This window comes from Hippichthys cyanospilos, chromosome 3, assembly GCF_059441005.1.
Source record: "Hippichthys cyanospilos isolate Australia breed blue-spotted pipefish chromosome 3, RoL_Hcya_1.0, whole genome shotgun sequence".
NCBI classification, from domain to species: Eukaryota; Metazoa; Chordata; class Actinopteri; order Syngnathiformes; family Syngnathidae; genus Hippichthys; species Hippichthys cyanospilos.
The window spans coordinates 15,455,563-15,481,226 of NC_142371.1; the positions used below are offsets into that span (position 1 = coordinate 15,455,563).

Sequence of the window (25,664 nt, forward strand, 5' to 3'; positions counted from 1 at the left end):
GTTTGTTTCACATGTGGCAAAGTAAACGTCAAAGGCATAATATGAAGCCCCGCCCTTAACATATTTGATTGCGGATTGTCACGAAAATTTGAACAATTTTGCCTCACAGTCAGATAAAACATCACAGCAAATTTGAAGTCGATGGGGTCAAGCGTTTGGGAGAAAAAAGGAGCAGCTCGGGACCTGCAAATGAACAAAAACGGGCCAAAAGTGCACATTCAAAAATTCATAACTCTCTTTCTGTACATCTGAGCATATGGCTCGCGCTGACTTTTTTGTAGGGCTCGAGGTCCTACATAAGGCTACAAATTTTTGTAGCTGTAGGTCAAACGAGCCGGGAGTGAGAGGCTATTTTCCACTCATAAGGCCATTTTGGGGCCAATTACAGCCACTTTTTTCGTTTTGGCGAGTCATCTGACTTTGAAGTGGCGTGCAGACCACGCCCATTATCGAAAAGTCATAAAATTTTAAAATCTTAATATTCCATGTCTTAATGATATTCTGACCAATTTTCACTTATTTTACTCAAACAGACTGAGCACAATACATGAAAGTGTAAAAAATGACATTTTAATCAACCACTAGGCGGCGCTAGTAGGTATTTAAAAAAACTTTTTTTAAAGGTGTTAAAGACATAAGTTTCCATGTGTCTATGAAGTTTTAGATTTTTTTAAGCTAGTACATCAAAGTTATTAAGGTTTTTGTCCCTCTTGGCGAAGGAAAAATTGAACACATAATTTGAAGCCGCGCCCCTATCATATATGTCAGCGGATCTGCACCAAATTTTGCCCACTTGTGCCCCTATGTGTGAATATGAACCACAGCAAATTTGAAGGCGATTGAGTAGAGCGTTTAGGAGAAAGAAGGAGCAGTTTGGGACCTGCAAACGTGCAAAAATGGGCCAAAAATGCACATTCAAAAATTCATAACTCTTTTTCTGTACATCTGAGCACATGGCTCGCGCTGACTTTTTTGTAGGTCTCTTGGCCCTTCATATGCCTAAAAATTTTCGTAGCTCTAGGTCAAACGGGCCGGGACCAGGTGCACTTTTTCAACCTTAGGTGGCGCTGCAGAGCAATTTTTTTTGCATTCTTTTGAGAAACACAAAAATATCCAATTTTTCACCGGGCCCGACAAATGTGCAAATTTTGGTGACTTTTCGTGCATGTTTAGGCCCTCAAAAATGGAAAAGCGCTGCACAGTAAATAATAATAATAATAATAATAATAATAATAATAATAATAATAATAATAATAATCCGGTGAAAAACAAGAGGGCTCTCGCAGCGGTAGCTGCTCGGGCCCTAATAATAATAATAATAATAATAATAATCTGGAGAAAAACAAGAGGGCTCTCGCAGCGGTAGCTGCTCGGGCCCTAATAATCTGGAGAAAAACAAGAGGGCTCTCGCAGCGGTAGCTGCTCGGGCCCTAATAATAATAATAATAATAATAATAATAATAATAATAATAATCTGGAGAAAAACAAGAGGGCTCTCGCAGCGGTAGCTGCTCGGGCCCTAATAAGAATAATAATCTGGAGAAAAACAAGAGGGCTCTCGCAGCGGTAGCTGCTCGGGCCCTAATAATAAGAATAATAATCTGGAGAAAAACAAGAGGGCTCTCGCAGCGGTAGCTGCTCGGGCTCTAATAATAATAATAATAATAATAATAATAATAATAATAATAATAATAATAATCTGGAGAAAAACAAGAGGGCTCTCGCAGCGGTAGCTGCTCGGGCCCTAATAATAATAATAATAATAATCTGGAGAAAAACAAGAGGGCTCTCGCAGCGGTAGCTGCTCGGGCCCTAATAACTAGAGCTGCAAGCAGCTATAAAGGGCCCTCGCAGACCTGTGCACGTTGGGGTATGAACAGGCCAGGGTATGAACAAGGAGTATGAACGATGAAAATTTAGTTGTAGATGACTTCAGTGCAGGACTCTTACCAAATATGTAAAATTTAGACAAGGTGGGACAATTTGGGTTGAGTTACTGCAGCTTTTATTGTTACAGTTTTGTGACTCTCAATGCCGTATGGGCCACACCCACTGTGGAAACATCGTACTCATTTGTGGAGGGCATTAGGCATGGCCACTGGCTTTTCAGAAAACATTTAAGGGATATCACTTCAAGGGGCTCAGCAGAGTACATAAAAACGTTAAGGATTTGCTATATTTTTTGCTGCCACTAGGTGGCGCTCGTTATATGATAAAAAATAGGCTTGTATGTGTGTTTCACATTGGACTCCCATCCCATATACGAAGTTTTAAAAATATCAGATCGTCTAGGTCCAATTACATCAACTTTTACCGTTTTCGCGAGACATCGGATTTTGAGTTGGCATAGAGGCCACGCCCTATATTGAAAAGTCATAAAAGTTGAGAACCTTAATGTTCCAATGTGTCATAGCTTTTCTGACCATTTTTGAGTTCATTTAGTCAAACAGGCATTTCACAGTACATAAAAGTATAAAAAATGAGATTTTTGTCCGCCACTGGGTGGCGCTGTAAATGATTTGAAAGTTTATCACATAGCTGTATTATTGCATGACTTTTAAAGTCCCAGGAAAGTTTCAGTTGGTTTGAAGCTGTCATAGCTGAGTTATTAAGATTTATGTCACTCTTGGCAAAGGAAGTATTAAAAATAATTTGAAGCTCCGCCCCCATCTTTTATGTCAAGAGATCTTCACGATATTTGGACTATGTGTGCCCCTCAGTTGGATAATGATTCATGCCAAAGTTGAAGGTAATGGGGTGAATCATTTAAGAGAAAAAGGCACTAGTACGTATAGGCACTATACGTTTGGTTCTGCCAGGTCTGGCCAGCATCCCACCATTGGAGCCAACACAGCACCCCCTCTCTACACCCGAGTGTCCAAAACACACGGCCCCACATCCGATGATACAACTACAAAGTCGACTATTGAATTGCGGCCTAGGGTGTCCAGATGCCAAGTGCACATATGGACACCCCTATGTTTGAACATGGTGTGCGTTTGAGACAATCCGTAATGAACACAGAAGTCCAATCACAAAGCATCACTCGGGTTCAGATCGGGACACATATTGAAACAACTATTATAAATAAACAAACAATGAAGACGAGGTGGAGTCTATACAGATTTAAATTAGCCGGTTGTATGTAGACAAGGCCTCAGCCTATGTCGCCCCTGTCAAAAAGGTCTTCGTCAGTTACTTGGGGACCAGAGCAAACTGATGAGAAAGGGGCTACTCTGAGTTTCTGGAATTCTACCTTACAATCACTCCAATTTTATTTGTATAGCCTTAAATCACCGAAGTCTCAAAGGGCTTCACAGATGAAAAGAAGTCATGTCGAGACTTCTTTCGAAAAAAGAAGTCATACAGAGACATCTTTTCGGTGTAAGGTACACAACAGCATCCCCTGTCAAAGCTCCCAGAAGGGGAAGGAAAAACTCAAAACCCAATTTGGGGAAAATCAGAAACAGGTGGGAGGAGCCTCCTTCCAGGCCCACAGGTTGTATTGGATGCTGCATGTACCAAATACAGACCAATAGATACTCATTACAAACAAATTCAGGTACACAATATAGATTACATTAAATTATGCTATATAGTGCAATGATGACTTGACAGGCAGGCAAAGGCATTGGACAGGAACTTTCCCGCAGGCCAACCAAGTGGGCAGATGGTTGATCTCTTAACCTACGATGGTCGATCAGCGCAGGGCCAAATGGGGGCGGTTATGGCGGACATGGGAAGCCCAGAAATCAAAACGTTACAATAGTCGAGGCACAACGTAACAAATGCATGAATTAATGTTTCAACATCGCTAGGAGAAAGAATAGGGCGAATTTTAGCTATATTGTGAAGGTGAAAAAAAAACGCCGTTCTTGTCATGTTATTAATATGTGTTTGAAAGGAGAGAGTTGAGTCAAATTTCGCGCCGAGATTTTTTACAGAACTACTTTGAGAAATAGTACAGTTTTCCAGGTTCAACGTGGTATTCTTAATCAAGTGCTGATGATGAGCAGGGCCAATAATTAACATCTCTGTTTTACAAGGTTTAAGAAGCAGAAAATTGGAAGACATCCATTGTTTAATCTCGGCACGGCAGGCCTCCAGTTTACTGCACTTGCACGGATCTGTTACTTCTAAAGGCATGTATAGTTGTGTATCCTCAGCATAGCAATGAAAACTAATAGCATGTTTACGTATAATATCTCCAAGAGGAATCATGTAGATGTTGAACAGTAAGGGGCCTAGTACTGACCCCTGCGGGACACCACATGAGACAGAGAAAGATTCAGAGATCGCACTGCCATAAGAGACACTATGCGTCCTTCCCTAGAAAGTGCTGATCCCGAGATACCAACATATGATATAAGACGTTCTATAAGAATATGAAGATCAATAGTGTCAAATGCGGCACTAAGGTCAAGCAATAATAATATTGATGAGATGTTGGAATCCATGGCTAAGAGAAGATCATTCGTCACTTTTACAAGGGCTGTCTCAGTTGAATGCTTGGCCCTAAAACCTGACTGAAGGAGTTAAAATCTATTGTTATCTATCATGAAATCGCGAAGCTGTTGTGTTACAACTTTCTCAAGAATTTTGGCATTAAACGGAAGATGTGACACTGGTCTATAGTTAGAGAGATTTTCAGGATCTAAGTGATGGTTGAATGATGGCCGTCTTAAAAGCTTCAGGTACAATGCCAGAGGAGAGTGACAGATTGTTAATATTCAAGACAGATGACCCTAAGACCGGGAATAAGTCTTTAATGAGTTTGCCTGGAAGCGGGTCGAGCATACAAGACGTCGGCTTTGCTGCATTAATCGGGTGTGTAAGACACTCCAGGGATACTAAATCAAACTGGGACAGGGTTACCAGACTTTCATGAGCCTGATTGTCCAAACTAGCATCAGCAATCACAGCCGAGGGGGTAAGTGGCGCTGCCTTTTTTATTTCGTCCCTTATTAGCTGAATCCGCTGAGTAAAGAATCACATGAAATCTTGTGCTGAATGGAAGGAACTATGATTAATCTGCTGCTGTTGCGTTAGCTTTGCTACCGTATCAAATAAATATTTTGGGTTATTTTTACTAAGACCAATCATTTTGGAAAAGTAATTTGTTTTTGCTAACCTAAGAGCCTCTTTATATTTCAGCAAGCTATCGCACCAGGCCTGACGGAAAACCTCGAGTTTAGTTGTTTGAAATTTACGCTCAAGTTGTCTACTTAACAATTTAAAGGTACGCGTTTCATCTGTAAACCATGGAGTGTGCCGGGTCAGATGAGTTTTAAGTTTCAACGGTGCTATAGTTTAGGGAATTTAAAAGAACTGTATTAAAATTGTTGTGAGCTTACGACTGAACCAATTAAAGACAGAAAGGCAGCTGTTGCGAAAGGCAGTAGTTCAGAAAGTGCAGCAGTGGTTGATGAGTTAATATCACGGCTCTTAAAGCCTTGGCTGTGGTCAATAAGACCACACTGAGCGAGGACTTCAAATGTTATGAGATAATGATCAGACATAGCGTTAGTATACAGCAAAATCGTGATATATATCAGACATAGCGTTAGTATACAGCAAAATCGTGACATTTGAGGCAGTTAGGCCACGGGTTAACACTAAATCTAAGGTATTACCATTCCGGTGTGTCGCTGCTTCTATTATTTGTGTTAAAACAAATGCATCAATTATTGCTTGAAATGCTTCAGTAAGTGCCTCCAATGGGGAGTTCATATGAATATTGAAGTCACCCATAATTTATTTATTGTCTGCATGAGTTATTAAATCAGCCATAAGTTCAGGGAATTCATCTAAGAATCCAGAGTATGGACCGGGAGTAAGGTAAATAACTACCACCTACCTACCTAGAATGGTGGTGAGGAGCTCGGATCGCATCACGAGAGCCTCAAATGTCTTGAAGGTGTGATTAGTGCTCGTGCTAAGTTTAAGATCAGATTCTGAAATTAGGGCGACACCTAGGGCAACGTGTGAGCCCACAAAGCTTGAGGGTGAGGCCTCATTTAATTATAAATTCATTTGGTTTTAACCAGGTTTCACAGAGACCAAGCACTTTAAGATTGTGATCTCTAATAAGATCATTGACAAGAAGGGCTTTTGAGGAGAGTGACCTAATATTTATGAAGCCGAATTTAAACTGGGAAATTTTTCCTGACGTATTCTGAGTCTTCATGTTGGTAGTAATAAACTGACAGGATTTTGATGGCTGGGGCTTGGTTTGTATTTTGAGAATTAAAAACCTCGTTGCAATGTTAGTCATGTAGGAATTTGATTGTTGATGGCTACAGTGCACGTATTAATATTTATATTCCGCTTAGGTAGTATGTCACTAATCCGACCGGTTAAGATGGCACGGCTACTTTCCTTAATCAACACCACTTCAGCAGAAATCTTATCACTAGGGAATTCAGCATTAGGTATTGAAACAGTGTGTGGATTGCAGAGGGCCAGAGACAATAACTCGATGGCGACTCACCTTTCTAGAGACATTACAAGTCCTAGCTATGTTCTTCTTTGTAATCTCAGACTGCCTCATTGTAGTATCGTTGGAGCCGACATGTATCACCGATGTCCAAGTAACTAGGGTTGTTTGCACTAAACTGGTGTCTAGTCCTCTTGCGTGTCAGCTCCCTAAGATTAGCTTCAATGTCGGGTGCTCTGGCCCCAGGAATACACATTACGGTGGCTGGCGTTTTCAGCTTAATGTTACGGGTGATGGAGTCCCCTATAACTAATATGCGGGAGCCAGTAGACTGAGATGGAGACTGCCAAGCAAGGGGGCTAAAACGATTATGCGTCTGAAGAGGCTCACCGCGGCTAACAGGCTTCTTAGGGCTAATGCTAGCCGGGCTTGCGGGTGGGCTACGACCCGCACTAGCCGACGCTAGCGGCATTGCGGGAGGGCTACGGCCCGCACTGTCACTATCAGATGTGTCCATCTGATCTACGATGATCAAACTACTCTGCTCTAGCATAATAATGCAGGTGTTGCATGACTGATGCAGTGGAGGTGCACGAAGCTATGTATGATGTTTTTTTTTTTTTTGTTTTTTTTTCAAATTTGTTCTTGCTCTCAGGACATAAAATACTTGGTCTCTACCTTGCACTCTTTTAGAAACTCCTCTTACGGAAAAGGCTCGCTGGCTTTTGCTAAAGCGATCACTGCTCAGGCCCCAGTAACAATAATAATTTCTCTAGAAACAATAGGGAATTAACAGCTTTCGCTGTACGAGCCTTAATGATTTGTCCAGAAACAATAGCGACCTTGCAGTTGTCACTTCAATTAGGGGACCATGTAGTGGTTGCAACTCGGGCGCTTTCAAACAATGAAGGTGATCACAACTGAAGAATGCAGTTTCTGGAGAAATTGCTTGTGAAAGCCATGAGGCTGACTAAAAAGTTGTGGCATTGCCTACAATGCAACGGAATGATGTCAATTAATATTGAACAGTATGAAGTGGATTAGAAGTTATAAGAGAAAGAATAAACATCCTAATTTGAATTTTGTAGGGAATTTTACTGTTGAAAATGTTTGTTTTATTATTTTTATTAATTTTTAAGATCTGGGAAATTCTTGCATCAATATGCATCTGTTGGCTTCTTCTTACCGTAATCTTCAACTCTCACTGGTACAGTTTGCTGGCATAATCCCTGGTTCACCAGAGAACTCGCCAGACCTCTGCTTGAGCAGGAAAGAAAACGATGTTAAGCCAGACAATAACAACTCAACTCAAGACTGGTAACAATTTCATAAACTTAAAAACAAATGCACCTCCTGTGTTAGAAAATGTAAAGCTGACAACTACCTATATCTAACTACAAAGACCTCAAATGACCATTCTAAATCCTGGAACACAATCAAAGGGCTACAGAATAAGTCAGCAGCTGGTCTTCCACCAAGGTTAAACTAAAATGCTACCTTAACTTGTGATCTTGTGATCCATCCATCCATTTTCTTCAGCCGCTTATCCTCACAAGGGTCACTTTCTTGCTGGTGTCTATCTCAGTTGGCAGTAAGGCAGGGGACATCCTGAACTGCTGCTAGGCAATTGCAGGGCACACAGAGACACACAATCAGTCATGCACCCAATCACAGCTATGGACAATTTAGATTTTCCAATACACCTGTCATGCATGTTTATGAAGTGTGGGAGGAAGCTGGAGTGCCCAAAGACACTCAGCACAGTTCAGGAACCAGTTCAACTGCTATTGGTATCAATTTTAATTTCTTATTTTTTTCTTATAATAATTTTTCTCTTTTTCGCTATTCTGAACTTTTCCTGAATTTTGATCTTGCTGTTCAAATCTGCTTTCTGTAAATTATTCTCCAAGGACATACAGTACTTGCAAAATAGATGTAAATCTCTTTCAGGTTAAATGAAGGATTAACAAAAATGATAAATGTATTTTTGGGCCCAATTGTATGGCTTTTGGAATGCCATTTAAATGTATTTCGAAAACTAAATCACTTTGCAGTTTTATTACCCTACTTGATGGATCTTAATGAAACAAAATACGCTTTATGTTAAAGGTTTTATTGGTTAAATTTAGAAAGAAAAGTGCAAATATTTGTTGGTTCGATGACAGATTTTCATAAAAGTTCAATATGAGCGCCGCCTGTGAGTGCACACATTGATGGCCATCCTGGCAATTTAGGTATGCATAAGCAGCCCTTTTCTTAAAATTTAGGGTGTCAGGTCTTGATTTTATTTTGGAGTGGGTGCCTTCTTTGCAGAATTTGTGAAGATGGCACGCTGCACTGTCTTCAATGACTGAGTCGAAGCCCACTATCACGCAAAATGCCTTTTTTTTTTAAGTGAACGGCATTTCATAACCTGAAAAGATAGAACAGTCAAACGATACACACAAAAACATGAAATGTTTCTACACAACCTGTGAAAATTTAAGGTAATTCTAACAAAAACTGTCAAATTATTGGCCTACGAAATGGGGTTTAATAAACACATTTTGGAACACCCTGTATAACTCAGAGCTCTTTACCAGATGCTTTGGAGCTCACACTGATGTTTGAAAAAGTCCCATAGTTTTGGGATATAAATGGTTAAATGTGTCCTTACTTAGAGTAAAGTAGTGCTTTATTTCCCCAGATGTTGGTAGTTCTTTTTTTTCCAACCTACATTTGTTAAGTGTAACTGTCTTGCGTTTCTCCCTCTCAATACAGCTCCCTGCGGTGGTCACTTGACTGGTTCAGAAGGCACTGTGCTGTCCCCAAACTATCCACATAATTACACCAGTAGACAGACCTGTGTGTATGACATCTTTGTCCCGGGAGACTTTGGTAAGCTTTAAGCATTATTTTGAATGAATTTAGTCCAGTGATGGGCAAAGTACATAGATTGTTTACTTGAGTAAAAGTAAAACTACCCAATGTAAAAAAAATTTGAGTAAAAGTGCTGAAACAAAAATCTACTCAAGTAAAAGTACAAGCTCTGAAATGTACTTCAAAGTAAAATAAAAAGTGAAAAGTAGATTTTTTGCGATTAAAAGATCACACACACACACACACATATATATATATATATATATATATATATATATATATATATATATATATATATATATATATATATATATATATATATATATATATATATATATATATATATATTTGTACTGAAGTTACTTTGTGAGTGATATGTGACCGAAAAACAAAAGAATGAAGACAATACATTATTCAAACCATTCTTAATGAGGACCCGGGCAGCAACCACTGCGAGGTCCCTATTTTTCTTCTCCGAATCATTATTATTATGATTATTATTATTATTAATATTATTATTAGTATTATTATTATTATTATTTGGGCCTGAGCAGCAACCGCTGCGAGGTCCCTATTGTTCTTCTCCGGATTATTAGGGCCCGAGCAGCGACCACTGCGAGGTCCCTATTGTTCCTGTCCAGATTATTATTATTATTAGGGCCTGAGCAGCGACCGCTGCGATGTTCCTATTCTTCCTGTCGAGATTATTAGGGCCCAAGCAGCTACTGCTGCGAGAGCCCTCTTGTTTTTCTCCAGATTATTAGGACCCGAGCAGCTACCGCTGCGAGAGCCCTCTTGTTTTTCTCCTGATTATTATTCTTATTATTATTATTAGGGCCCGAGCAGCTACCGCTGCGAGAGCCCTCTTGTTTTTCTCCAGATTATTATTCTTATTATTATTATTATTAGGGCCCGAGCAGCTACCGCTGCGAGAGCCCTCTTGTTTTTCTCCAGATTATTATTATTATTATTATTATTAGGGCCCGAGCAGCTACCGCTGCGAGAGCCCTCTTGTTTTTCTCCAGATTATTATTCTTATTATTATTATTATTATTAGGGCCCGAGCAGCTACCGCTGCGAGAGCCCTCTTGTTTTTCTCCAGATTATTATTATTATTAGGGCCCGAGCAGCTACCGCTGCGAGAGCCCTCTTGTTTTTCTCCAGATTATTAGGGCCCGAGCAGCTACCGCTGCGAGAGCCCTCTTGTTTTTCTCCAGATTATTATTATTATTATTATTATTATTATTATTATTATTATTATTTACTGTGCAGCGCTTTTCCATTTTTTAGGGCCTAAACATGCACGAAAAGTCACCAAAATTTGCACATTTGTCGGGCCCGGTGAAAAATTGGATATTTTTGTGTTTCCCAAAACAATGCAAAAAAAATGGCTCTGCAGCGCCACCTAAGGTCGAAAAAGTGCACCTGGTCCCGGCCCGTTTGACCTAGAGCTACGAAAATTTTTAGACATATGTAGGACCTAGGGACCTACAAAAAAGTCAGCGCGAGCCATGTGCTCAGATGTACAGAAAAAGAGTTATGATTTTTTGAATGTGCATTTTTGGCCCATTTTTGCACGTTTGCAGGTCCCAAACTGCTCTTTGTTTCTCCTAAACGCTTTACTCAATCACCTTCAAATTTGCTGTGGTCAATATTCACACATAGGGGCACAAGTGGGCAAAATTTGGTGCAGATCCGCTGACATATATGATAGGGGCGTGGCTTCAAATTATGTGTTCAATTTTTCCTTCGCCAAGAGTGACATAAACCTTAATAACTTTGATGTACTAGCTTAAAAAAATCTAAAACTTCATAGACACATGGAAACTTATGTCTTTAACACCTTTGAAAAAAGTTTTTTTAAATACCTACTAGCGCCACTTAGTGGTTGATTAAAATGTCATTTTTTACACTTTCATGTATTGTGCTCAGTCTGTTTGAGTAAAACAAATGAAAATTGGTCAGAATATCATTAAGACATGGAATATTAAGGTTTTAAAATTTTACGACTTTTCGATAATGGGCATAGTCTGCACGCCACCTCAAAGTCAGATGACTCGCCAAAACGAAAAAAGTGGCTGAAATTGGCCCCAAAATGGCCTTATGAGTGGAAAATAGCCTCTCACTCCCGGCCCGTTTGACCTAAAGCTACAAAAATTTGTAGCCTTATGTAGGACCTCGAGCCCTACAAAAAAGTCAGCGCGAGCCATATGCTCAGATGTACAGAAAGAGAGTTATGAATTTTTGAATGTGCACTTTTGGCCCGTTTTTGCTCATTTGCAGGTCCCGAACTGCTCCTTTTTTCTCCCAAACGCTTGACCCGATCGACTTCAAATTTGCTGTGATGTTTTATCTGACTGTGAGGCACAATTGTTCAAATTTTTGTGACGATCTGCCAACAAATATGTTGGGGGCGGGGCTTTATATTATGCCTTTGATGATTACTTTGCCACATGTGAAACAAACCTTTATAACTCAGCTTTACAAGCTTAGAAAAATCTGAAACTTCACAGACACATGGAGACTCAAGCCCTTAACACAAGTGGTTAAACAAATCTTCAATTGCTTGTGAGGCCATCTAGTGGCAAACAAAAATGTCAGTCTGATGTCTCGCCAAAACGAACAAAGTTGCTGTGTTTGGTCCCAGATAGTCTTATCTTTTCTAAACATTACATATTTGATGGATTTCCAATGCAGATTACACCTATCAACGTATTTTTTGCTATAGTGCGAGCGCCACCTAGTGGCAGCCAAAAAAATAGCATTTTTGAAACATTTTTACGTGTTTAGCTAAGCCCTTTGAAGTAATATCGCTGAAATTAAGTGTGACAAGCCTCTAGACAGCCCTGCTGACCTCCACCAAATTTTACTGCGAGGGCCCTTTATAGCCGCTTGCAGCTCTAGTTATTATTATTATTCGCCGAACTAAATCGCATTTTTGAGGGCCTAAACATGCACGAAAAGTCACCAAAATTTGCACACTCATTATTATTATTATTCTCCTGATTGAATCACATTTTTGAGGGCCTAAACAAGCACGAAATGTCACCAAAATTTGCACACTCATCTGGCCTGCTGTAAAATTTGGTATTTTGGTGGTATTTTTGGTTTTCATACATAAAATCTAATAACTGATTTTTAGCGCCACCTACAGGCGAACGCTTCTCCTGGGTAACGGCCAGTTTCACCTAAAGCTATGAAATTTTTTGGGGCATATATAAGACCTAAAGACCTACAAAAAAGTCATAGAATACCATATGCTAGGATGTATAGAACCAGAGATATTAATTTTTTATGTGCATTTTTGGACCGTTTTTGGATGTTTGCAGGTGCCAAATTCCTCTTACTAGTTCCTAAAAGGTTGACCCGATCAACTTTAAATTTGGCATGCTTCATTATCAGCCATAGGACCACAACTAAGCAAAATTTTGAGATCGGCCAACATATATGATAGGGGCGGGGCTTTAAATTATGTGTGTCAAATTTCCTTCGCCATGAGCAACAAAAACCTTAATAACTCCAAGGTGCAAGCTTCAAAAAATCTGAAACTTTACAGAAAATTTACTAGTTATGTCCTTAAAATATCTGCATGATAATTTTAAAATCTAAAATTTTTTACAGTGCCACCTAGTTAAAGACAAAAATGACATTTTTTAAAACTTTCATGTATTGTGCAAAGCACATAACAGTAAATGAACTGAAAATTTGTCCGAATAGCATCAAGATTTAAAGAAAATGGGTTTTCAAATTTTTCGACTTTGTGATAAAGGGGCTGGTCTGTATGCAACCTCAAAGTTGGAGTTTGCCCAAATCATCAAAACTTGCCCAGATGATCTTTAAAATGGCAGCCCCTTCGACCCGGTTGAGCTAGAGCTTCAAAATTTTTTATGCATATGTAAGACCTCAAGACCTACAAAAACATGTCCAGATCATTATTATTATTATTATTAATTTGATTATTATTATTATTATTACTATTATTATTATTATTATTATTCTCCCAAATGAATCACATTTTTTAGGGCTTAAACATGCACAAAAAGTCACCAAAATTTGCACACTCATCGGGCCTGCTGTAAAATTTGGTATTTTTGTGTTTTCATACAGAAAATCTAAAAAAAAAAAATTTAGCACTATCTAGAGTCAAACACTTCTCCTGGGTCACAGCCCGATTCACCTAGAGCTATGCCATATTTTAGGCATATATAGGACCTCAAGACCTACAAAAAAGTTATAGAATGTCAAATGCTAGAATGTACAGAAGCAGAGTTATGACTTTTTTCACGTGCCTTTTTGGACCGCTTTTGGATGTTTTGCAGGTACCAAATTCCTCTTAATATCTCATAAACCAGGGGTTTGTAAACTTTTTGCAAAGTAGGCCAGATTTGGTGTGTTAAAAATGTAGGGGGGGCCAACCTTGGCAGGCGTTCTTTACATATAACAGCAATTAATTTAATACATTTCAGCGAGCTGTTCTGTGTTTAACATTTGCTTTTTTTATTTTCATTTTCAGCTATCTTAAGCATGTATTTTGGTTAATTTGAAACATGCATATCAAAAATGGATTGACATTAAATATTGAAATTGAATATTCACTTAACTTCACTTTTTTTAGACACTTTAACTTTTTTGTAACAGTTGAACAGAAGTAATTGTACTCTTGGGTGCAAATTACATTTGAAACAGAAAAATTCTCACCATGACAGTTTAATATCTATAGAATTTTTAAACACAATAACAGAGAAATGAACAAGTAATAGTCATATCAACAAGTGTGGGGCTCATTTAAAATATGAAATTAGTAACTATAAATGTTGATTGTATTTTTAATGGTTATTATTCTGGAGTGAAAACTTAAAAAAAAAAAAAAAAACGTATTCAGACTTATCGTGAATGAAAAATGACTTGTCCGCATGAGTGTGATGGGTGGAACTGAGATCTGGAGTGCAGAACAAAGGCCAGGTGTGGCAGTAGTATGGATGCGCAAGATGTCTTGTAAGTGAGAGTCTGATAGCTGTGTCCTCACACGGCTCTTATTTAAGTTCATAACCGAGAATCAATCAATCAATCAAATTTTATTTATATAGCCCTAAATCACCGAAGTCTCAAAGGGCTTCACAGATGAAAAGAGGTCGTACAGAGACATCTTTTCAGTATAAGGTACACAACAGCATCCCCTGTCAAAGCTCCCAGAAGGGGAAGGAAAAACTCAAAAACCCCAATTTGGGGAAAATCAGACCCCTCCAGAAGGGACCACAGGTGGGAGGAGCCCCCTTCCAGGCCCACAGGTTGAAGTGGATACTGCATGTACCAGACACAGAAACAATATAAATTACAGAAAACATATTGTGCTATATAGTGCAGTGATGTCTTGACAGCAGACAAAGCCATTGGGCAGGAACAATCCCACATTCCAGCCAGGTGGACCGCAGACGGCCGAACTCCTAACCCGTGATGGTCGACCAGCGCAGGACCCAATGGAGGCGGTCAAGTCAACCCTCACCATCTAGCTAGCCCCCTCTCCCAGCCGGAAGAGGGGGGTAGGAAAAAAGAAAAAAGAAGAAAGCTGCAGACAGGCTCAATTAACTAAATGCTTTTGAATATAAATGTGTTTTTAGTCGGGATTTAAAGATTTCTACTGAGGTGGCTGCGCGAACTTCCAAAGGTAGGGCATTCCATAGTACTGGCGCGCGGATGGAAAATGCCCTTGATCCCGCAGACTTCTTTTTAGCCCGTGGGGTCGATAGCAAACCGGCATTTTGTGATCGAAGTTGTCGGGACGGAACATAAGGTGATACTAAGTCGACGAGATAGGAAGGAGCTAAACCGTGTAAAATTTTATAAGTAATTAACAGCACCTTAAAATCACATCTCACGTGTATTGGAAGCCAATGCAGGTCAGCTAGAATCGGAGTAATATGATCAAACTTTCTCGTCCTTGTCAATAGTCTCGCTGCTGCATTCTGTACACACTGCAGGCTTTTAATGTAGGACATGGGAAGTCCAGAAAACAAAATGTTGCAATAGTCTAGGCGCGACGTAACAAATGCATGAATTAATGTTTCTGCATCGCTAAGAGAAAGAATAGGGCGAATTTTAGCTATATTGCGGAGGTGAAAAAACGCCGTTCTTGTCATGTTATTAATGTGTGTTCGAAAGGAGAGAGTTGAGTCAAATATCACGCCGAGACTTTTTGCAGAACTACTTTGGGAAATAATACAGTTTTCTAGGTTCAGCGTGGTATTCTTAAGCAAGTGCTGATGATGTGCAGGGCCAATAAATAACATCTCAGTTTTATTAGGATTGAGAAGCAGAAAATTGGAAGACATCCATTGTTTAATCTCGGCAAGGTAAGCCTCCAGTTTACTGCACTTGCACGGATCCGTTATTTCTAAGGGCATATAGAGTTGGGTATCATCAGCATAGCAATGAAAACTAATAGCATGTTTACGTATAATATCGCCGAGAGGAATCATGTAGATGTTGAACAGTAAGGGACTGTTCTGTACTGACCCCTGCGGGACACCACATGAGACGGAGAAAGATTCAGAGATCGCATCGCCATAAGAGACACTATGCATCCTTCCCAGGACGTAAGATCTGAACCAAGAAAGTGCTGATCCCGAGATACCGACACATGATCTAAGACGTTCTATAAGAATATGATGATCAATAGTGACAAATGCGGCACTAAGATCAAGCAGTAATAATATTGATGAGCTGTTGGAATCCAAGGCTAAGAGAAGATAATTCGTGACTTTTACTAGGGCTGTCTCAGTTGAATGGTTGGCCCTAAAACCTGATTGAAGGAGTTCAAATCTATTGTTGTCTATCATAAAATCGCTAAGCTGTTGTGCTACAACTTTCTCAAGAATTTTGGCGATAAACGGAAGGTGTGACACTGGCCTATAGTTAGAGAGATCTTCAGGATCTAGGTGAGGTTTCTTAAGTAATGGTTGAATGACGGCCGTCTCAAAAGCTTCAGGTACAATGCCAGAGGAGAGTGACAGGTTGATAATATTCAAGACAGATGACCCTAAGACCAGGAATAAATCTTTAACGAGTTTGCCTGGAAGCAATGCAGGACGTCGGCTTTGCTGCATTAACCAGTTGTGTAAAACACTCCAGGGATACTAAATCAAACTGGGACAGGGTGACCAAACTTTCATGAACCTGATTGTCCGAACTAGCATCAACAATCATAGTCGAGGGGGTAAGCGGCGCTGCCTTTTTTATTTCTTCCCTTGTTAGCTGAATCCGCTGAGTAAAGAATTGCATGAAATCGTGTGCTGATGGAGGGAATTATGATTAACCTGCTGCTGCTGTGTTAGCTGCGCTACCATCTCAAATAAATATTTTGGGTTGTTTTTATTAAGACTAATCATTTTGGAAAAGTAATTTGTTTTTGCTAACCTAAGAGCCTCTTTATATTTCAGCAAGCTATCGCACCAGGCCTGACGGAAAACTCGAGTTTAGTTGTTCGCCATTTACGCTCAAGTTGTCTACTTAACAATTTACACGTACGCGTTTCCTCTGTAAACCACAGAGTGTGCCGCTTCGAACGAGTTTTAAGTTTCAGTTGCGCAATAGAGTTTAGGGAATTTAAAAGAACCGAATTAAAATCATTCGTGAGCTTATCGACTGAACCAGTGAAAGACGGAAAGGCAGCTGTTGCGGAAGGCAGTAATTCAGAAAGTGCAGCAGTGGTTGAAGAATTAATATCACGGCTCTTAAAGCCTTGGTTGTGGACAACAAGACCACACTGAGCTAGGACTTCAAATGTTATAAGATAATGATCAGACATAACGTTAGTATGCGGCAGAATTGTGACGTTTGAGGCAGTTAGGCCATGGGTTAGCACTAAATCTAAGATATTACCATTCCGGTGTGTTGCTGCTTTTATTATTTGTGTAAAACTAAATGCATCGATTATTGCTTGAAAAGCTACAGTATGTGGCTCTAATGGGGAGTTCATATGAATATTGAAGTCACCCATAATTATTATATTATCTGTGTGAGTTATTAAGTCAGCCATAAGTTCAGGGAATTCATCTAAGAATCCAGAGTATGGGCCGGGAGGACGGTAAATAACTACCACATAGAATGGTGGTGAGGAGCTCGAACGCATAACGAGAGCCTCAAATGTCTTGAAAGTGTGACCCGTGCTCGTGCTAAGCCTAAAATCAGATTCTGAAATTAGGGCGACACCCCCCCTTTTTTTACAAGGACGAGCAACATGTGAGCCCACAAAGTTTGCAGGTGAGGCCTCATTTAATGGTAAGAATTCATTTGGTTTTAACCAGGTTTCGCAGAAACCAAGCACGTTAAGATTTTGATCTGTAATAAGATCATTTACAAGAAGGGCTTTTGAAGGGAGTGACCTAATATTTATGAAGCTGAATTTAAACTGGGAATTTTTTCCCGGACTATTCTGAGTCCTCATGTTGGTAGTACTAATACCAACAAGATTTTTATTGCTGGGGCTTGCTCTGTATTTTGAGTAATTAAAACCTCGTCGCAATGTTAGTAAATTAGGAATTCGATTGTTGACGACTACAGCGCGCATATTGATATTAATATTCCGCCTAGGCACTTTGTCACTAGTCTTACTGATTAAAGAGGCAGGGCTGTTTTCCTTAATCAACACCACCTCAGCAGAAATCTTATCATTAGGGCATTCAGCATTAGGTATTGAAACAGTGTGTGGATTGCAGTGACCTAGACTAAATATGCTATGTGTTTGTAACAGTCCAGCCTAGTGCCGGTTAACTCTAGCCTTAACGACTCCACAACCGTTCTAGCAGGCTCGCTACTCACCTGCGACCCGACATGCTCTAATGTGGGAAGTCATGGAAGGCTCAAACAGTAATCTATGTTTCTGGATAGAGTGATGGCGCCTTCCCAGTTAGGGTGAAGACCATACATCCTCAGCAGGTCGGGCCGGCCCCAGAAAGAGGGCCAATTATCTACAAACTGGAAACCCTGCTCTCTACAGAAACCAGCCATCCACTGGTTAGGCGAGAATAATCTGCTAAACCTCTCATCATTGCCTCTCGCAGGCAGAGGGCCAGAGACAATAACTCGATGCCGACTCATCTTTCTAGCGAGATTACAAGTCCTAGCTATGTTCTTCATTGTAATCTCAGACTGCCTCATTCTAGTATCGTTGGAGCCGACGTGTATCACTATGTCCGAGTAGCTAGTGTTGTTTGCACTAGACTGGTGTCTAGCCCTCTTGCGTGTCTGCTCCCTAAGGTTAGCTTCAATGTCGGGTGCTCTGGCCCCAGGGATACACATTACGGTGGCTGGCTTTTTAAGATTGATGTTACGGGTGATGGAGTCCCCTATAACTAATGTGTGGGAGCCAGTAGACTGAGGAGGAGTTTGCCTCGCGAGGGGGCTAAAGCGATTATGCGTCCGAACAGGCTCACCGTGGCTAGCAGGCTTCTTAGGGCTAATGCTAGCCGGACTAGCGGGTAGGCTACGACCCACACTAGCCGACGCTAGCGGCATTGCGGGAGGGCTACGGCCCGCATTGTCATTATCAGATGTGTCCGTCTGATCTACGATTATCAGACTACTCTGCTCTAGCTGACGGACACGGCCCTCTAGGATTTCTCTCCTAGAGGGCTTTCTCGCCTCTCCATGAGAATAACGCAGGTGTCGCAAGTGACAGATGAGGTGGAGGTGCACGGAGCCATGCTTACCTTAGTACAGCCGAGCGACATACTTACGCTAGCAGAGCTGCACGAGGACGAACGGAGCTAGGAGCTGTTCAGAGAAACGGCGAATCACTAGCTATAGAAGAATGGAAGCAGTCCTCAAAAATGAAGGAAAAAGAAGAAAAAAAACAACACCGAACACAGGTCCGACGGGTGGTGGTAAAAATAGAAAAATAGAAAAAGAAAAATATCGTTCGTCTCTCCAGCTAAGGCTAAAACAGCGACAGCAGCAAAACACTCCCCCGGAACCGGAAGGAGAATGTCTTCTCACACAAATACATCCAACCGAACAAGCTTAGCATTTTCTTACCAAATGCTCAAATCTCTTGGAAACTTGTCCGAGAGATATATAGCTGATTTTTACAGCTGTCAGTAAAAGTTTGTCGATATAAAGCTGCTGGTGCTAACCGCAGCTCACTGCATCACACTGCAGCTCAACTTTCCTCCTTTTGTTGATTGTCGTCAATTTAGAAAATTAGGGGCTCACACAGTCAATTACTCATATACTAATTTGATGTTCCTAATTGAGCCTATAGATGGCAGCATTTAGCACACGCAGGTAACAGCACTGCTGCCCAATGTATTAATTCTCCATGCAGGCCATACGTTATTGATTTTATGATGAAGGCTGCGGGCCGAATGGAAATTGACCACGGGCCACATTTAGCACCCGGGCCATACTTTGGACATGTCCTATCGACTTCAAATTTGTCATGCTCTATTATCCGGCATAGGACCAAAACTGGGCAAAATTTCATGAGTATCGGCTAACATATATGATGGGGGCGGGGCTTTAAATGATGTGTGTCAAAATTCTTTCACCATGAGTAACATATATCTTAATAACTCCAATGCGCAAGCTTCAAAATATCTGAAACTTTACTTGTTATAGCCTTAAAATATCTGCATGATAAATTGTCAAATTTATTATATCGCCACCTAGTTACAGACAAAAATGTCATTTTTTAAACTTTCATGTATTGTGCTGAGCCGTAAGAGTAAATGTACTGAACATTTGTCCGAATAGCATTGAGACTTGGAGAATAAGGGTTTCCAAATTTTATTATTTTGTGATAAAGGGGGTGGTCTGTATGCCACCTCAAAGTCAGAGTTTGCCCAAATCAGCAAAACTTGTTGTAATTGAGCCCAGATGATCCTAAAACGGCAGCCAGTTCCAGCCCTTTTGACCTAGACCCAAAAAAGACATTATTGAGCGCCATATGTCAGGATGTACAGAACCAGAGTTATCAAGTGTTGAATGTTGCATTTGGCCCGATTTTGGAAATTTCTCGGTACCAAAACCCTTGACCCGATCAACTTCACATTTGTTGTGCTCCTTAACCAGACACAAGGGCACAACTGGGCAAAATTTCGTGAAGATCGGCTAACATATATGATGGGGAGGGGCTTCAAAATACATGATTTAAAGTCAAATTTCCTTCGCCATGATCAAATAAAACCCTAATCACTTTAATTTGCAAGCTTAAAAAAATCTAAAACTTTACAGAAAACTTACTAGACATAGCTTCAAAATATCTAAATGGTTAATTTTAAAATTAATTATAGCACCACTGAGTTACAGACAAAAACGTCATTTTTTAAACTTTCATGTATTTTGCTAAGCCCATAAAAGTAAATGAACTGAAAATTTGTCCCAATACCATCGAGGCTTGGAGGATAAGGGTTTCCAAATTTTATGACTTTGTGATAAGAGGGGTGGTCTGTACGCCACCTCAAAGTCAGAGTTTTCCCAAATCAGAAAAAGTTGCTGTAATTGAACCCAGATGACCCGACCCGTTTGACCTAGACCTACTAAATTTTTTTATGCATATGTAGGACCTCAAGACCTACAAAAACACTATAGAGCACCATATGTTAGGATGTACAGAAACAGAGTTATCAACTGTTGATTTTGCCATTTGGCCCGTTTTTGTACATTTTTTAGTACCAAAACCCTTGACCCGATCAACTTCACATTTGGCGTTGCTCCATTATCTGACATCGTGGCACAACTGGGCAAAATTTTGTCAAGATCGGCTAACATATATGATGGGAGCGGGGCTTCAAAATACTTGTTTCAAATTTCCTTTGCCATCAGTGACAAAAACCTTAATACTTAAATTTTTCTGTAAATCACTGTGCTAATCCTGTTTGAGCAATTTAACTGAAAATTGGCCAGAATAGCGTTGAGGCATGGAACATGAAGGTTCTCCATTTTTACAACTTTTCGCTAATGGCCAGTATGTCGTCTCAAATTCTCACCAATTCGAAAAAGTTTCTGTAATTGGACCTAGATGGTCTTATCTTTTCTAAATTTTATATAGCTGATGGGAGTCCAATGTAAAACACACCTACTAACCGTTTTTTTGTCGTACTGCGAGCGCCATCAGCAAAGAATGTCATTATAATAAAATGATTGCAGCCAAACCCAGTTGGTTTGCCTTACAAGTACAGTCGACCCCCGGCTTACGAGCACCCTGATTTACGAACAATTCGCCTTACGAGCGTGGATCAGGGAGATTTTAATCCTCCGCTTGCGAACAAACCTCTCGCCTTACGAGCATTCCGAATAATCCAGCCATTGAATTTGTTGTAATGTTCTCGCTTAACTGCGTCAACAAATTTAACAGTTGCGACATCGTGAACGCTATTGGTCTTACAACGTCACACTGACTGTCTCACTCACGGTGTCTAAATATAATTACCATTTAAGTGTAGTGTTTGTACAGCTAAAGAGAAAAACAGCCGACATGAAATTAAATGTGCCGATTGCAGGACAAAGAATTGTCATTGGTTTAAATGTGTGTTTTTTTTAAAATTAATTGTCAATACATTCCAACCGTTTAAAAAAAAAAGTGCGAATAATTATCAGCCAGTCAAGGAGACGCCAATATGCTATTGGTCGATTAAGGTCACCCGGTCTCACTCACGGAGATGCTATTGGCCGGCGTCACACGTCAATCACAGAAATGCCGATATGCTATTGGCCGAACGCCTTTATCTAGCTTGATGGGACAGGATGGAAGGAAGTAGAGAAAATGTGTGAAAAACGGAATGTTTTGAAGACTTTGCAAACTTTATCTGTTAGACATAGCTTCTAAAATTACTAGCAGCGGTAAAGGAAGAAATAAGAGGATGATGTTTTAGTATCTCCGTGATTTGCACCATGACTGAAAGAGTTACTGTAACACTGTAAGACCAATAGCCTATTTGCGTTGCCGTGTTGGCATTGAGCGTTAATCACTGCATCCTTTTACGGGTGGAATTTCAGTGCTGTTTAATGGTCGTTCTACATAACTGCATGCCATGTTAGACGGCAACCTCCCGACATGCTTTGGGACAGCGCCCTTGTTGCAATACTGTGAGTTGAAACCAACATTGAGCTAATGTTCGAATAAGCTATAAGTATGGTGCCTAGTCAATACAACACACACACCCTCCCCTCCGCCTCCACTCAGCTCAATTCACGTCGGGAAAAACAGCTGACATGAAATTAAGTGTGCCGATTGCAGGACAAAGAATCGTCACAGGTTTAAATGTGTTTTAATCAATTAGATGTCAATACATTCCAACCGTTTAAAAAAACGTGCCAATAAGTATCAGTCAGTATCAGTCAGACGCCAATATGCTATTGGTCGATTAAGGTCACCTGGTCTCACTCACGGAGATGCTATTGGCCGGCATCACACGTCAATCACAGAAGTGCCGATATGCTATTGGCCGAACGCCTTTATCTAGCTTGATGGCACAGCTGGTTGGGATGGAAGGAAGTAGAGAAAACCCTGACTGAAAAAGTTACTGTGACACTGTAAGACCAATAGCATGTCTGGTTTATAGTGTTGACTTCTGCTTATCTCAGCTCAAGTCACATCTTTCCAAAGGTAAAAGTCGTTATTCCTTTGTATTTATTATTTAATGAAACTGTACAGTAGATTATGTGACTCAATATTAATATATGTATACAGCGTGATGTTCTTACCTAAGGCTTCTGCGCGCGTTGCACGCATTCACGAATTAACATGGGTTTGGATTGCCCGCTATACGAGCAATCCGAGATACGAGCGTAGCCGCTGAACGGATTAAGTTCGTAACCGGGAGCCCACTGTACTAAATTTTGTAGGCATATGCAGGACCCTAAGACCTAATAAACAATCAAATACAGCCATATGCTAGGATGTACAGAAAAAGTTACGGATTTTTTAATTTGCAATTATGATTCATTAATGGCCTTCCAGTCTTCCACTGCTGCCACCTTCTATTATACTGTTGACCCCATCAACTTTCAATTTGGCCTGGACCATTAATCAGACTTAGAGGCACAACTGGTCCAAAAATAGTCACGATCCCTTGAAATATATGATGGCTTTCAAAACATGAAGTCAATGTTTCCTTCGCCTACAGTGAAAAAAACCTTTATAACTCAGCTGAACAAGCTTTAAAATATCTGAAAATTGACGGTATCATTTAAACTCATTGTCTAAATCTTCTACATGACACATTTCCAAATTACAAATAGCGACACCTGGTGGCAGACAAAAAGTTAATATTTACACTTTCATGTTTTGTCCTCAGCCGGTTTCAGTAAATTCACTGAAAATTAGGAGAATATTGAGATATAGGGAAAATGATAAATCTCAAGGTTTATGACACTTCAAATTTGGTCGTGGCCCTTTACACCGCCTCAAAGTCCGATGTCTGGCCAGACCGGTAAAACTTAATGTAATTGGACCAAGATGATCTTCTCTAAATTTCATTTCATGGGAGTACAATGCTCAACACACTTTTTTCAAGTTTTTTCAGACAGGCCTTCAGACACGCCTAATTTCCTCCACCAAATATTATGATGTTTTTGTAATGGCCGTGGCCTATACAGCAGTGCTCATTCCCACGATTTATCGTAACAGTAAATGCTGATGTAGTTTGACCCAGATGATCTCATCTTGTCACGACTTCACACGTTGAATGAAAGTCATTTCCTACATACATCAACAAGCATATATTCAATCGTAGCGCTAGAATCACCTTGTGGTAGAAAATAATATATTACCGATTTTGCGATTCCAATTACTTAGTTGCGCCTGTTGAACAAATGCTAATGAAAATTTGACCTTTTCTAAAACACTGACTTCTACTGTTCGCCTGCATATGCACAAATACATTCATACCAAAATATGTTCATACCTCGAACTGTTCATACTTCAACGTGCTCAGTTCTGTGAGGGCCCGTTATAGCTGCTTGCAGCTCTAGTTTGTGATATTATTGATATATTTCCAGAAAATTTTATGTTCAAAATTATTTATACCCTCGTCAATATCGCTACAAAAATGTCCCAAATGTGTACCTTTTGATGCTAAATGCTATTTCAAGAGGTCACCAGTTGAAAAACTGCATCTTTTAAAACAAATGTCGAACAATTGAACAAAAAATATATTTTTTAGCAGAGTATGAATGAAAAAAATGTCTCCCAGTCATACTCGGCTTTTGGACATCATGGTCAAGAAGAAAGACCTGTGGGAGGACCTGTGTTAGAATCTTTTTTATGCCCACAGCAAGGGAAAGGGTTACCAAGTCATTTTCAAGCTGTTTGTTATCCTTGTGGCAACTGTCCAGAGCATCATAAACAACCACAAGAGGTTCAACATTGTTAAAAACCTCAGTGGGCGTGGCAAGAATTGTAAGGTCTCAGTCAAACCTGCCAGGAAAGTATGCTGAGAGGTTAACATCAACCCTCAGACCCCAGCTAAGGCCCTAATAAAAAAACACTCGAGCAGGCAGGGACGACTGTCTCAAGGTCTAGCATTGAGTGGCCCAGGAAGACAACCTTGCTCAAGAGAAAAAAAGATGAGGCTTGCCTGGCTTTTAAACATTTATTGGCTAACATACAAATGTTACCATATATGTGGTAACTGCCAGCATGACTAGATTTTGGTCAACTATCCTGTGGTTTGAGGAGACAAAGTTAATTGGGCCTATGAATATTTAGTAAATCTGGAGAAAAAAAAGAGAGGCTTATGAGCTGAAAAAACACCATCCCCACTATCAGGCAGGGTAGTGAAAATATGGTTTTATGGGAATTCTTCTCCTCCAGTGGCACAGGGAACCTTGTCAACATTGTTGAAATTATAAAGGAAGGAGGATCACGTAAGAATCTGTCAGGTAAGAAACTGTACACAAAAAAAGAGACAAGGCAATCTTCCCAACTCATGCATGAGGGGAGCAAAGAGGAACTGGCCAATGACAATTCTACTGCGCTCTGCCAAGCTCTAATGCATGTATGATAAAATATTATACGTAGCAAGTCATGCTGATAAAATATTTTGCGTAGTGAGACATTGATAAGAGTCACATCTGCGGGACCGCTCCAACTGGCAGGCTTGAGCGACCTTCCTTCTGCTTGAGACAAAACAATACCAAGGCAGTTTCTTTTTCCACAAGCAGTGCACTCATTCTCACAGCATATCACCAACATACCACAGCAGTTTATATTTTATAGTAAATTCATAGTCACTATAATAATTATAATCCTAACCACAATTATTCACACAGCAAAGCATTTCTTCTTTGCAAGTACAGTCGGCCCCCGGCTTACGAGCGCCCTGATTTACGAACAATTCGCCTTACGAGCGTGGAACAGGGGGATTTTTGT

The 25,664-nt window shown here is 40.2% G+C and overlaps 1 protein-coding gene and 1 pseudogene across 4 annotated transcripts in view; one reads left to right on the forward strand and one right to left on the reverse strand.

Moving 5' to 3' along the window:
• LOC148425860 (CUB and sushi domain-containing protein 3-like) overlaps window positions 1-25,664 on the forward strand; it is a 627,928-nt gene that overhangs the window by 313,663 nt on the left and 288,601 nt on the right. For all 4 annotated transcript variants that reach the window (XM_088410975.1, XM_088410976.1, XM_088410977.1 and 1 more), the window contains exon 31: window positions 9,197-9,313. In XM_088410975.1, coding sequence (XP_088267101.1) covers window positions 9,197-9,313 — 117 coding nt within the window. The remainder of the gene's footprint in view (window positions 1-9,196; window positions 9,314-25,664) is intronic.
• Window positions 14,352-17,738, reverse strand: LOC148425863 (uncharacterized; annotated as a pseudogene).